Source organism: Miniopterus natalensis, chromosome 1, assembly GCF_054644295.1.
Source record: "Miniopterus natalensis isolate mMinNat1 chromosome 1, mMinNat1.hap1, whole genome shotgun sequence".
NCBI classification, from domain to species: Eukaryota; Metazoa; Chordata; class Mammalia; order Chiroptera; family Miniopteridae; genus Miniopterus; species Miniopterus natalensis.
In genome coordinates, this window is record NC_142081.1 from 77,770,404 (window position 1) to 77,785,702 (window position 15,299).

The window sequence follows — 15,299 nt, forward strand, 5'->3', positions numbered from 1 at the left end:
ATTAATCACTCAAGGCACCCAGCAATACTAACGCCAAGTCATTGTAACAGTTGCTAAATACTGTCACTCCACCCTGTGGGGTAGAAGGGAAATAAAGATGCTTCTTAGCAAATCAATACATACGGACAGAAGTCAGGAAACAGTTTCCAGTTTATACACCAAGAGTATGTCTAAAATAAAAAATAACACTCTAAAACAAAGATTACTTATAACTCCAGAACATTTTAATTCTAAAGAGCTTTAATAAATAAAAAGCCCCAAGTTTCCAAAGTCCATCAAAAAGGGAATGAATAATCAGTCCCAACAGAGCTGGGGAAAATTTTTTTTAAAGATGGGGGAGAGATGAAGGTTGGTAACCATTCTTTCAAAAAGAATAAAACACTGCTTCCTCAACCAACCGCTCAGAATGTCACTTGGTATGAACAGGCAGAAGGAAAATAACTGTCCACATTTGCCTTACATACAGTATTGGGCAATTAAACGCCAACCTCGCTATTTAGGAATGGCTTGCTAAAACATTGAAAAAGTGGAAGACCTCGTCCTTGTCGTAGACTGCCACTTCAGTGGAACATTCGGTGCACATAACTGGGTGGTAGATTTCTTCCACGTCTGTCTCTGCCTGCTGCGCGGCATCTTCGTGGTTAGACCTCATCTTCTTATGGCCTCGCTTTTTCTTCCTGTTCTCTGGGGTTTTGTATCTCAGAACCTCCTCTTTGTTGACAGAACAATTCATCACAAACATTGCTCTATATTGAGTTTTGTATGATTCATGCCTAAGAGGAAAATAAAATGAAGAATGTATATTTATGTTCTATTTTAATAGTTATCAATTTAGATGAAATTTGAGACCACCAAAAACTTACTGAAATTCCAACCAAAGTAAAGACATGAGAACAAAATGGGAAATTTATAGAAATGCTGAGTTATTTTAAGAATAGGAAGAAACCTGTTAATAGACAATGATAAAAAGTAATTTTTACCTCAGAAAAAAATTTGGTTTGGTCTTCAAACTTAGAAAGATAAGCTGTAGAACACGTGAGAGGTAATGTTTAAATAACCTTTGACTGTCTTTCTGTTGTGACCTGAGACTCTGTCCTCCTCTCATTACAAGTGGTGCCATTCGGCCCGGCCAGGCGTGGCTCAGCGGTTGAGCGTCGACCTAGGATCCAGGAGATGGCGGTTTGATTCCCGGTCAGGGCACATGCCTGGGTTGTGTGCTCGATCCCCAGTCAGGGGTGTGTAGGAGGCAGTCGATCAATAACTCTCTCATCACTGATTTTCTATCTCTCTTTCCTTCTCCCTTCCTCTCTCTGGAATCAATTTTTTTTTTAATTTTTTTAAATAAAAAATAAGCAAAGGACCTGATAGGCATTTTTCCAAAGACATACAAATGGCCAACAGGTACATGAAAAGGTGCTCAACATCACTAATGATCAGGAAAACGAAAATCTAAACCACAATGAGATATCAACTCGCACCTGTCAGAATAGCTATTATCAAAAAGACAAGAGATAACAAAAGTGAACCCTTGTGCACTGTTGGTGGAAATGTAAACTGGTACAGCCTCTATGGAAAACAGTATGGAAGCTCCTCAAAAACTAAAAAGAGAACTACCATATTATCAGCAATCCCCTTTCTGGGTATATATATCTGAAGAAAATAAAATCATTATCTCAAAGAGATAGCTACACCCCCACCACTGCAAGGTAGGTGATCAAGGTCAGCATTAACAGTCATAAATCATGTTGATAAATTGTGCCCTTAATATAATATGATGAAACTGACACTTTACCTCTCCGATCTTCCTACCACAAACCTACTGGAGCACTAGTTACAATAGGAAGACATGGAAACAAGTGTCCATCAACAACAAATGAATAATAAAAAAAATATGGTGCCCGGCCGGGCATGGCTCAGGTTGAGCGTCGACCTAGGATCCAGGCGATCAGGGTTCAATTCCCGGTCAGGGCACATGCCCGGGTTGCGGGCTGCAGCCGATCAATGACTCTCTCATCATTGATGTTTCTATCTCTCTCTCTCCCTCTCCTTTCCTCTCTCTGAAATCAACAAAGATATATTTAAAAAAAAAAAAAAATTAACTGTCAACTGTGTTACGGTTACTTTAAAAAAAATATATATATATATGGTAAATACACACAATGGAATATTCAGCCATTAAAAAAAAAGAAAACCATGACATTTGTGACAACATAGATGAAACTTGAGGGCATTATGCTAAGTGAAATAAGTCAGACAGAGAAAGCCAAATACTGTATAATCTCACTTATATGTGGAATCTAAAAAGAAGTGAACTCATAGAAACAGAAAGCAGATTGGTGATTGGTGGCGGAAGGTGGATGGGTGAAAATGTCAGAGAGTACAAACTTCCAGTTATAAGATATATAAGTTCTGGAGATGTAATGATGACTATAGTTAACAATACTATACTGCATACTTGAAAGTAGCTAAGAGAGTAGATCTTAAAAGTTCTCACCACAAAAAAAAAAAAAAGGTAATTATGTGAGGTGATGGATATGTTAACTAACCTTATTGTGATAATCATTTTGCAGTATATTTGTATATCAAATCATCATGTTATATACTTTAAACTCATACAATGTCAATTGTATCTCATGTCAATAAAGCTGTGAAAAAACTTTAAAATTTTTAAAAATGTTCTGGTTGACAATAAACAATGTTCGAAAGAAGTAGTCTTCAATAGCAAAGTCTTTTTAATAGTTAAAATAGTACATTTTTGCCCTGGCCAGTTTGGCTCGGTGGATAGAGCATCCGCCCACAGACTGAAGGGCCCCAGGTTCAATTCCGGCCAAGGGCACGTACCTCAGCTGCAGGCTCGATCCCTGGCCCCAGTCAGGGTGCGTGTGGGAAACAATCAATGTGTCCCTCTCACATCGATATTTCTCTCTCATTCTCTCTCCCTTCCACCCTCTCTGAAAAGCAATGGAAAAAATATCCTCGGGTAAGGATTTTAAAAAAAAAAAGTAAATTTTATGTTACATGTACTTTATCACAATAAAAAAGTGTATTGGAGAGATTATATCATTCCACAACATAAAAAGAGTTTCACAGAATCCTTGTCAGTACTGGCAAGTGCTTTACTTTACACTACTTGTGACAGAACTATGTATAAACAAAATATTTATATAAAGATTAGCCATGTAGCACCAAGGATATATGAGAACAGAACTTTATCAGAATTCCTAAGTACCTCAAAAGTCTACTTCAGATTTTAAAAAAGGCCCACAAGTTTTGTTTTTATTGTTTTGTGTGTATGTGTATATTGTTACCTTTGACAATCAAGACACAGTGTGGTCATGCAGGCAGGGCAATTCAAGACAGCATCACTATTTGGGACAGGCTGTTGTGGTTGACGTGGCCTCTGTATTCCAAAACCATGGTAGCTTGAACAGAAAAAGAAAGTAGGGGGAGACCATTAAAGTCAGATATTGACTTCTAATGCTACTCTCCAATAAAAGTTTCAGTAATCCTTAGAAAAATGGTTGATTCTAGGAATGGGGCATAGAAAATGAACCTGGAGCATCTTATAGTGCCAAAAAGTAAGGAAGTCCAAAGAAAAAAAAAAGAAAAACCCAATGCAGCAGGTATGTCAAAGGGGCACAGGAGCCAACTGAAAGCACCCCCAATGGCCAAAGTTAAAACAATTAGAGCAACAAAATAAAACAGTATTGGATTATAACCCAAAATACAAATACTCATGAGTCCATGCTGATATAATGACTGAATAAATAAATGGGGGAGAATAGACAAATCTCCCATACAGAATTACAAATAATTTATGATGATACTCTCCACTCATAACTTCCCACTTAAGTCTGGGATGCGCATAATGACTTCCTTCCAAAAACCACAGGATGGAAAGAGGGGTAAAGGGTAACTTTATAGTAGAGAAACCTGCCAAGACTACCTCACCAAGATGATCAAAGTAAACATCAACAGTCGTAAATCTTGTTGATAGTATGTGCCCTTGATATAATGTGATAAAAAGGGCACTTTGCATCTTTGGTTTTCCTCCCAAAAACCTATATAATCCCTATCTAATCATAAGAAAAATATCAGACAAATTCCAGTTAGAGAGGCCTCCTATAATACCCAGTCATGCACCACATAACCTTTCAGTCAACAACAGAACACATATACAATGGTGGTTCCATAAGATTACGATGGAGCTGAAAAATTCCTATCACCTAGTGACAATGTAGCCGTGGTTACACTGTAGAGCAACTCAGCAATGCATTACACGTGTTTGTGGTTATGCTGGTGTAAACAAGCCCACTGTATTTCCAGTAGCACAAAAGTATAGTGTATACAATCATGTACAGTACATAATAATGATAATAAACAACTGTTACTGGGTTATGTATTTACTATATATACTTTTATCATTATTTTTTTAAATATGTTTTTATTGATTTCAAAGAGAGGAAGGGAGAGGGAGGGAGGGGAGAAATACCAGTGATGAGTGAGTCATTGATCAGCTGCCTCCTTCACCCCCCTCCACTGGGGATCGAACCAGTAACTTGGACATGTGCCCTGACCGGGAATCGAACCGTGACTTCCTGGTTCATAAGCTGACACTCAACCAACCGAGCCACGCCAGCTGGGCTATCATTAATTTTGAGTGTACTCTTTCTACTTAGAAAAATAAAAAGCATGTTTTAAAACAGTGTGCCGTATTATGCTGGCAGCAGCTTTATACATTTTGTGTTTACCAAGTTTCTTTTTTTCTGTTATACTTTATTAAATTTATTGGGGTGTCATCGGTTAATAAGATTATATAGATTTCAAGTGTACAATTCCATGATACATCATCTGTATATTGCATTGTGTGTCCACCACCCAAAGTCAAACCTTATTCCGTCACAATGTATTTGACCACCTTTACTACCCCTCTTCTCTGGTAACCACCATACTGTTGACTGTGTCTATGGGTTTTTGTTTGTCTTTTGTGTTCATTTGTTTCGTGTTTACCAAGTCTCTTGACAGCATCATTTTCTCTTGCTTAACTTAATCTCATGTTTTGTAAATTTAGTGCAGCCTAAGTGTATGGTGTTTATAAGTCTACAGTAGTGTACACGAAAGTCCTAGGCCTTCACATGCACTCAGCACTCTCTCACTGCCTCACTCAGAGCGACTTCCAGTCTGAAAGCTCCACTCATGCATGGTAAGTGCCCTACACAAGACAACCATTTTTTATCTTTTATACCATATTTTTTACTGTACCGTTTCTATGTATAAATATGCTTAGATACAGAAATACTTACATTGTGATATACTACAGTATTCAGCAGAGTAACATGCTTTACAGGTTTGTAGCCTAGAAGAACAGGCTAGACCATATAATTTGTGTAGAAAGCTATATACCACCTTTGTGTAAGTGAACTCTATGATGTTAGCACAATGACCAAATCACCTAATGACGCACTTCTCAGAACATATCTCTATCACTAAGCAGCATGTGACTGTACCTGACCAGTGCTCCTCAAAACTGTTAAGGATGCCCTGGGCGGTGTGCTCCATGGTTAGAGCATCAGCCCTAGAAGCGAAGGGTTGAGGGTTCGATTCCCAGTCATGGGCATGTACCTGGGTTGCAGGTTCAATCCTGGTCCCATTCAGGGTGCATGCAGGAAGCAACCAACCAATGTATCTCTCTCACATCAATATTTCTGTCTCTCTCTCTCTCTATTCCCCTCCTTCAATTCCACTCTCTCTAAAAATCAATGGAAAAAATATCTTCGAATGACAATAAACAAAAAACAAAATTAGCTGTTAAGGTCATCATAACCAAGGAAGAAGAGCCTAATGAGACATGACAACTAAACATAACATGGTATCCTGGATGGGCTCTTAGAACAGAAAATGGATATTAGGTAAAAACTAAGGAAATCTGAATAAAGTATGGAATTTAGTTAATAATAATAGCAAGCCCGACCGTCATGTCTCAGTGGTTGAGGAAGTAGGATATCATGGTTCGATTCCTGGTCAGGGTACATGCCAGGATTGCAGGCTCAAACCCCAGTAGGGGGCATGCAAGGAGGCAGCCGATTAATGACTCTCATCACTGATGTTTCTCTCTCTCTCCCTCTCCTTTCCTCTCTCTGAAATCAATAAAAACATAATTTTTTTAAAAAGGGGGGACCTGGTCGGCATGGCTCAGCAGTTGAGCATCTACCTATGATCCAGGAGATCGAGGCTCAATTCCCGGTCAGGGCACATGCCCGGGTTTCAGGCACGATCCCCATTAGGAGCATGCAGGAGGCAGCTGATCAATGACTCTCTCTCATCGATGTTTCTATCTCTTTCTCTCCCTCTCACTTCCTCTCTCTGAAATCAATAAAGACATATTTTTTAAAAAATAAAAATAGACAGAAAATAAATTTAAAGGGGAAGGGGGGCGCTTATGGTAAACTCCTGAAACCTGAACAACAAAAGGCTTTACTTCCTAAACTCTTTAAATGTTTGTGGGGGGAAATACTGAAAACATGTGGTACATATTTTATTCTTAAATGTTTAGCAAATTTCAAAACCCAAACCCCAAGAAAGTAACTTATTCATTCACTCAATAGATACTGAGTACCAATTTAACAATGTGCAAGATGCTTAGGATACAGCATTAAACAAGATGACTGCCCTCGTGGTGCTTAAAATATACTGAATTCATTATTTGAAGCTGGTTTCTAATGATCTTAAAAGGCAACTACCACTTAATGCAGAAATGTGAATAAGCCAATAAAATGTTATTTCTCCTCAAAATTATATAAAGACGAAAATATATTCCATCTTACTTCACTGACAAATTCCGTCACCAGAATCAGGAGCTAGACTGTAAGCTCCTTGACTATCACAATATCATTCACAGCACTTAAAATGTCCATTTTACTGTGGGTGATCAAAAAATATCCATTAAATAAATGCAAGGGGCCTGGCCAGGCGTGGCTCAGTGGCTGAGCATCGACCTAGGATCCAGGAGATCACAGTTTGACTCCCGGTCAGGGCACATGCCTGGGTTGTGGGCTTGATCCCCAATCAGGGGCATGCAGGAGACAGCCGATCAATGACTCTCTCATCATTGATGTTTCTATCTTTCTCTCCCTCTCCCTTCCTCTCTCTGAAATCAATAAAGAGCTATTTAAATAAATAAGTAAATAAATAATGCAAGGGGCAGCTGGAGGAAGTGGTGCATGGGTGAAACGAAGAAGAAAAAAGGGAAAAGTGGGAGAGTGAAGGCTAAAAGGTGGTGTATAAAGACTCACACAACATCAAAATACATCTGGACTTGAAAAATATAGATTCCTGGACCCCACCTTACCTGAATCAAAACCTCCTAGAGTATAACTCAAGGGTTTGCATTTCATTCTCCCCAGATGACCCTGAAGCACAGCCAGGTTAAGGAAGCATTGTGTAATAGTGGCAAATCGCCTAGTTTTTAGTTTTACGACATATTGGCCTTTATAAAATCAAATTTAAAAATGAATACAGAGTTTCCTCTTGGGATGATGAAAATGGTTGGATATTAAACAGAAGTTTGAATATACTAAATGTCACTGAATTGTCCACTTTAAAATTATTACTTTTATGTTATGTGAATTTCACTTCAATTTTTAAAAATCCAATTTGTAAACAGAAAAAACAATTCAGATGCAAAACATAACATCCACTCTTCATCAACATAAACTAGTTAATCTCCAACTAGTTTTAAATTGTGTCTATTTTTTAAAATTCAGCTTAAATGGAGAGACTGACTACAACAGTTTGAATTCAAAAGTTTTCTTTAAAAATCAACTGTCTAACTGAAATTTGCTTTATTTTCAAAATAAACTAATTAGCAGTTTTTCCTCAAACTTCTCTATGTATGTCTGTATAAAAATATACACATACATTCAAAATATGAATATAGTGAAAACTATCTTTTAATCATTTTCTCTAAAGATTCTAAATATTAAGTTCTTACCCTCTTCTCCGTGCATCAACCCAGGCCTGATCTCTGTTATCTTTTTCAGGATCATATAATAATTCATCATTTGTTGGAATCCTGTGTCGTTTCTTCTTTTTTTTCACCTGTGCTAATTTCAAAAATGTTAAGCACATGGCTAAGTATCATATCTAAAGTTCACACCTTTTTAATACAGAATGAAGACTCTCATTTCCTAAGCTACATATTTTTTCTATTTATATTTTCCTTTAAAAAATTTTTAACTATTCTTCCAAGTACAGTTCTTGTCCAATTAACAAGGTATTAAAATGATGAAAGAGGAGGCACAATTTTTTTTCACTGAAAACTGGTATCTCAAAGAGTTTAAATAATGAAAATTCTGAGTCCAAAAAGGCTACTCAAAGCAAGTCAAGAACAGAAACTATTTTTGACATCTAAATTCTCTGCAAGTTCCCATATATAAAATGCTACTGATATCAGAAGAAAAATATTTCAAAAATGAATGGAAAAAATATATGGTCACACATACACTAGAATTTCAAAATGTACTTGAGCAGGTCAGTATTTAACAATATATAAAAAATAAAGTTATTTCTTTACCATATAAATTTATTACTTGTGTATTCCAGTGTAATTACTGATATAATTTTGTCTTAGGTCTTGTCAACATGTTCAACTTTACTCAAATTTTACACAAAATCGCCCTGGCCAGTTTTGCTCAGTGTCGGCCCCTGGACTGAAGGGTTCCAGGTTCAATTCTGGCCAAGGGCACAAACCTCAGTTGCAGGCTCGATCCCCAGCCCCGGTCGAGGCGAGTGCAAGAGGCAACCAATCTGTGTGTGTCTCTCTCATCAATGTTTCTCTCTTTCTCTTTCTCTTTCTCTCTCCCTTCCACTCTCTCTGAAAAGCAATGGAAAAAACATCCTCAAGTAAGGATTATAAAAAAAAAAAATTTATACAAAATCAATTCCAAAGAATAGAGAGGCCGACAAAAAAATTTTAAAAAGCAATGAGTCAGGGAAAATTATGCAAGGGGGCAAAAATATAGAAACTATTTGCAGGTGTGAAAACAAATGTTGCTGTGCTAAGGCACCTGAAGGAAGAGGGTGGCCAAGAGCCCGAAGGAGGAAGGTACTGAGTTGGGACATATTCTCCCTCTCCCCGTTTGTGCCTATGCACTACTGTTGTTGGTCCCATGTCCTCATATGTATACATTCCTATGTGTTGTTTTTTTCCTGTGGTAAAATTGGTATACAAGGTTATATACATTTCAGGTGTACAACATTATAGTTCAATATTTGTATATCTGTTCTTATTCATCAATCCTGTTTTTGTTTTCACATCAACAGCCTGCAATTTCCTTGAAAAAAATCAAACACAGGGAAATCCTACTACCGAATAACTTCTAGGTGAACATTTTTTCATAAAATATAACAGCTAAACCTGGTAAACATTTTACTTACCTGCTTTGTCTTCATCCTCAGAATCAGAATCAAAATATATGTCATCATAGTACTTTGTGGAAGCTGTTCCAACTTTCCCATTTCCTGAAGAAGACCCTATTCAAACCACAGGGAAATTTACAGACTAAACCTTACATAATTGACAAGAAAAAAATCTTCATATATTCTTCCATGACCTCAAAGTAGTATCAGCTCATTTCCAATCTCATGTGGATAGAAAAACACTTCACATCAATGACTTACTGAATTGGTGCCCCATGCAATACAGAGAACTGCCCCTCCTGATTAAACGTTGCAGATCATGAGATTATTTTCTCTCCCTTCCCACAAATCTAATCAAATAGCCATATTTTCAGGTTGCCAGCATACATATCTCTACCTTTCAGTCATGCAATACATTGTGGAGAACAGGGAATAAACATCTTGTTTTAAAGGGACTTTAGGGGAAAGAGGTTAAGAGCTCTACAGAGAGGCAGGGGAATGACTCAAGGACTCATCTGTGCCTAGTGCCATGACATTTACTTATGTCATCATATGCCTGCATCCCTAATTCTTCCTCTTAATTAAAATCCAGTTTTGCTTTTATTATTATTATCATATACACTGTGATTCTTAACAGCTAATACATAGCATATCAACATAGAAACCAATGCTGAGGAGTGCTACTATCACAAATCACAGAGTTTGAGTCAGGTACAGTTTACATTAAGACCACGTATGAAGATAAAATATGTTTCATTACTTACTAAAATGAGACAGGAATTTGTGCTGACACATCATTCAACCTGCCATATCAGTGCTATATAACCCTAAATATATTTCTATAAGCCTGTCTTTTTTTTTTTTTAATCCTGGGGTAAAAATTACAAAAGGAAAACATGCAAGTAAAAGATACTAAATAATCTCCAACAACACAGGAAACTTCTTCACTAGTCATCAAAGAAAATTATGCTCAAGTTGCCAAACACATTCATTCATTTACTCAATAAATATTTACTGAGGACCTACTGAAGGTACTGGGGACACAAAAGAGCACAAATGAGGTTCTTGCCCATATGTACCTTAGAAAAATATCTACATTAAAATCTAACTAAAAGTTTACCTGTTTCCAGGGAGGATAATTTGACCTCCATTGTTTTTATGGTAGAATTTAATTCAGCTTCCATTTCTTTTTCAAATTCATCTTCACTAGATTCACTTTCTCCAGTAAGGCATTCTCTGATGAGTTTTCGTTTTTGGTCAGGAGTTCCATGTAATAGCACATCCACTTCATCTTCAGAACTAATATACATTTAAATCATAAAGAACAGGAATATTAAAGAATTAAAATAACTTACAACTCCCATCACCTCACTGCTCAACAATTTTAAGTTTTATAAGGCTACATTTGATTTATCTGGCATATTACATAGAGCTATCCTCACTTAATAGATGAACCATTTTGTGTATTTCCAAATACATTTTTTAATGTCTGCATAATACTTCCTCTTGTAAATGCTGTACATTTATTTCTAGCTCTTTGCTATTAAACACTACAATGAATGTCTCTGTATATATAATTTTATTTCCTTAGGATGAATGTCTAGAATTAGACACAAACATCTTTCTGACTTCCTGAATTATCACACTGCTTTCCAGAAGTATTGTACCAATTCTAATTCTATCAGCAATGAAAAGTTTACTCCACAGTTTTTTAAAACTCTGGACATTTAGCCCGGCCGGGCGTGGCTCAGGGGTTGAGTGTCAACCTGGGATCCAGGCAATCAGGGTTCGATTCCAGGTCAGGGCACATGCCCGGGCTGCGGGCTTGATCAATGACTCTCTCATCATTGATGCTTCTGTCTCTCTCTCCCTCTCCTTTCCTCTCTCTGAAATCAATAAAGATATATTTAAAACTCTGTACATTTAAATGAAACCTAAAATATGTAACTAATATATTGCTAATATATCCACACAAAATGTTAACAGATAGTAATTAAACACTACAATTTAAAAGGCACAGTGCAATAGAGAACTATAAAGAGGGAGAAAGCTAAATTTTATTCCAAATTATCCTGAGCAATTTCTGCCAATTTACTTGGCCTTCTGTGCCTAGGTTTCCCCATCAATAGCAGTATGACGAAATTAAGCCAGATATCAGCAGGAATAGCTGAAATGCCTAAGATATTCTAATACAATCAATAGTACATAAATAATACTCAATTACACATGGTCTGATGAATAGTTCCAGACTATTCCTGGTTTTTAATTCTCTATTTTTGTCTTCTAGAACACCACTTTTGAGCCTCCAGCAGAATGTAAATCAGAAAAATCCACTTCATATCAATTTTGCTTATGATAGAGGCTTCTACTGCCAAGAAAATTTCCCATGAGAAATTCTTCATCCTTACCAGCATGCTTTCTTTTTCTTCATGACCACTATATTCACTAGGGTCCTCTTAAATTTACATCATATCCTAAGGATCTCCAAACCTCCAAACTCTTGTTTTTCTGCTACCAGAACGTCACTCCTAAAGAACTCTCATTACATCACTACCCCGCTCCAAAAAAAAACATCGATGGACAAACCTCTGAGCACAGCATTCTAAAGAGCCTTCCACAATCTGGTTTCAACTTATCTTTTCAACCTTGAACTACCTCAGTGGTCTTCAACTTGGGCAATTTTGCTCCCCTAGGTAATATTTAGCATAGCTAGAGACATTTCTGATTGTCATAACTAGAAGGCAGGAGGAGGGGCTCCTGCATCCTACAATGCATAGGACAGCCCCTCCAAAAGATAACTATCTGGCCCAAGAAGTCAATGCTACCAAGGTTGAGAAACTCTGATCTACTCTATATTCCAGTGTTTCCAAAGAGTGGGACATAACAGATTATTTTAAGGAGTAGCAGAATAGACGGACGGCCCATTAAATAACATTGAAGCCACTATGGAAAACAGCTTGGCAGTTTCTTATAAAACTAAACATGCAATTACCACACAACCCAGCAATTAAACTCCTGAGCACTTATCCAGGAGAAATGAAATTTATATGCACACAAAAACCTATACATGAATGTTTATAGCAGTTTTATTCACAATAATCTAAACTGGAAAACAACCAGATGTCCTTCAATGAGTGAATGGTTAAATGCGGAATATTACTCAGCAATAAACAAGAAATGAACTATTGATACTTACAAAAATGGGGGTGAATCTCCAGAGAACTATGCTGAGTGAAAAAAGCCAACCCCAAAAGGTTACATACCACAGGATACCACTTACATATTTTTTTTAAATGACAAAATTATAGAAATGGAGGATAGACTAGTGGATGCCAGAGGTTGAGAAGGACATGGGGGTGGGAAGTGCGGAATATGAGGGATTCTCATGCTGACAGAAATGTTCTATAACTTGACGGTATTAATGTCGATATCCCAGTTGTGATACCGTACTACAGTTTTGCAGTACGTTAACACTAGGGGAAACTGAGTAAAGGGGACACAATCTCTGTGTACTATTTCTTAAAACTGCATGTGAATCTACCTCAAAATAAAAAGTTTAATTTAAAAAAAACAACACTGGCCCGGCGAGGCATGGCTCAGCGGTTGAGCGTCGACCTGGGATCCAGGCGATCGGAGTTCAATTCCCAGTCAGGACACATGCCCAGGTTGCGGGCTCGATCCCCAGTGAGGGGCGTGAAGGAGGCAGCTGATCAATGACTCTCTCATCATTGATGTTTCTCTCTCTCTCTCTCCCTCTCCTTTCCTCTCTCTGAAATCAATAAAGATATATTTTTAAAAAGTAAATAAATAAATAAACAACACTGAATCACAAGGAACATTTTCTTCAGTCCTTGTGATTATTTCAAGAGTCTCAGCATTTAGCACTGCTGGGCAAGGCAATGTATCATGGGCGCTGCATATTCTTGTTGAGTATGCCAAGAAAGGTTCTCAACACTTTTTACCTAGGCCATTTCTCAAGGTTGTGTTTACAGTAAAAAAAAGCTTGATGGATGAGGTAATGTCACTTTCCAGGACAAAGAGCAGGCTCATTTACTGCCTGCTGCAAAAGAGGTGGAATCTCCAAGATCAAGTGGTCCTCAGCCACAATGCCAACCCAGTGAATGTGTAGTATCCATCTGGGTCTCTCTCTGCGTGATCTCTGTAGAAGTTAGAAAGAGCAACCAATACAAACATAATGCTCACGCTGCCTACTGTGCTGTGAGCTTTCTGTAACCCAGGAGTCACAGATCTTCTGTCAGCTTCCATGAAACAGTAAGAGGCTATAAAATACTAGCCTATAAGTGGGGTAAAATCAAACCCTGACAGTACCTATTAAACACCTTTCTAACACCAATCTCCCTTTTTAAAACAAGCATTGGATTCAGAGCCTTAAGCAGGCAATACTGTCTTAAAGCATTGTTTTCATAGTATTTATTTTTGTTACTTTACCAATGACAAAAGCTTTAAGATATTTTACTACAAAAATGTACACTGACTTAAAGAAAAATATTAAATAAATAACAAGTGAATATGGAGATGGTAATGGCAGAAAAACTCCCGGAAACACTCCTATATTCCAAACTGAATTACTAACTGAAGCCTATATAACTCCTTTCACAGACCTGCCCCATTAACTGAAACACTTTTTCACAGGAAATCTTGGAATCCATCCTCACTCCCCACAACAGAAATCTTCCCAGCAGCCTGATCTCCCACGCCTAGGACCCCTCCCCAGGATAATGGGAGGAAATACTGTGATTGAAAGTAGGACAGTTTTGCAGAAGGCTCAATCGGACAGAATGTTTTCAAGTTTATAAGTAGAATCTGCTGACAGCTTTAAAATGGCTTAAATTTGCCTGGAAATCTCTTGCCAACATAACTGAAAGTTTCCCTCAGGGAGGGTTAAGTCCTTCCTTTTGGAAATTCCCACGGAACTGCATCCATGCCTATCAAAGATCATCGTTTTCTACAATGCTCTTCCAAGATACATACTTATTTCCAAGATATATACCTTGGAGATATGCATCTTATTTCCCCTACTATACTGTAAGCCTGTAAAAGGCAAAAATCTTATGACTGATCTCTGTAGCCAGAGCAAGCCTATAACAGGTGCTGAAAAAAAGTCTGTTAAATATCCCCTTATTTCTGTTTATGGCGTATTACTCTTTTAGCTGGTCACTTCACATTAAGTCCCAGGAGCCTTACAACATACTTACGATATAGTTATTATATTTCCTTTTTATAGATGAGAAACCGAGGATAAGTGATTTGACTTGGGTCACACTGCTGTAAGCTGCAGAGGCAGGATTCGATCGCCCGGCTTTTGAAGACTTACGCAGGATTCCAGAACAGCCCCCTTCCCCGCGCCGGTTCGGCCCCGCCTCCCCCGTGGCCGCAAGACCTCACCAGGACTCCCCTCGGCGTCCCACAGGCTACAGCGGGGTGCGAGAGGGGCCCGGACCGCCGGGCAGAGGGTCCGCACGGGCCCCGCAGGCGCAGGCGCAGCGAAGGGAGAAGGCTAAGGCCCGGCCGCGGCCGAAGCCTCGGGGCCGGGGCGGAGCAGGGGCCCACCTGCTCAAAGCCGGCTCCTCGTCGCTAGGCTCTTCAACTGCGTAGGGGTCATAGTCATCTTGGAGCCGGTTCATGGTGGCTCCCGCCTCCGACACGGTCTGCAGGCGTCGGCAGAGTACCCGTTCGCCCCGCTGGTCCCTTCCCTAAGGCGTTGCGGGCTCCACTTCCGCCAGCACTTCCGCTCCCCCAGCCCCGCCCGCGCGCCTGCGCAGATTGTCCCAGCGAGGGGGCGGGGAGGGGGACTGTATCCAGCCGCTGCCGGCCGCCGCTTCTGCTCACCGGGAAGCACCGACCGTATTACAGAATGTAGT

At 38.7% G+C, this 15,299-nt stretch overlaps 1 protein-coding gene across 1 annotated transcript; it reads right to left on the reverse strand.

The window, feature by feature from the left end:
- Positions 1-222: 222 nt before the first annotated feature.
- On the reverse strand, positions 223-15,149 carry EAPP (E2F associated phosphoprotein). Its single transcript, XM_016209486.2, has 6 exons — positions 14,989-15,149; positions 10,538-10,716; positions 9,436-9,531; positions 7,991-8,102; positions 3,309-3,422; positions 223-773 (listed from the first exon to the last, which is right to left on the reverse strand). The coding sequence occupies exons 1-6, from the start codon at positions 15,060-15,062 to the stop codon at positions 497-499; spliced, it is 852 nt and encodes a 283-aa protein (XP_016064972.1). The 5' UTR covers positions 15,063-15,149; the 3' UTR covers positions 223-496.
- Positions 15,150-15,299: the final 150 nt, after the last annotated feature.

What these genes read in the sequence shown, in the direction of transcription:
- EAPP (XM_016209486.2), bottom strand. Translation starts at nt 15,062, where the DNA reads ATGAACCGGCTCCAAGATGACTATGACCCCTACGCAGTTGAAGAGCCT. An exon ending in GTTGATGCACGGAGAAGAGG is followed by an intron (nt 3,423 to 7,990) that starts GTAAGAACTTAA and finishes TTTCTGTTCAAG; the next exon opens with CTACCATGGTTTTGGAATAC. An exon ending in CTGTGTCTTGATTGTCAAAG is followed by an intron (nt 774 to 3,308) that starts GTAACAATATAC and finishes TTTTCCTCTTAG; the next exon opens with GCATGAATCATACAAAACTC.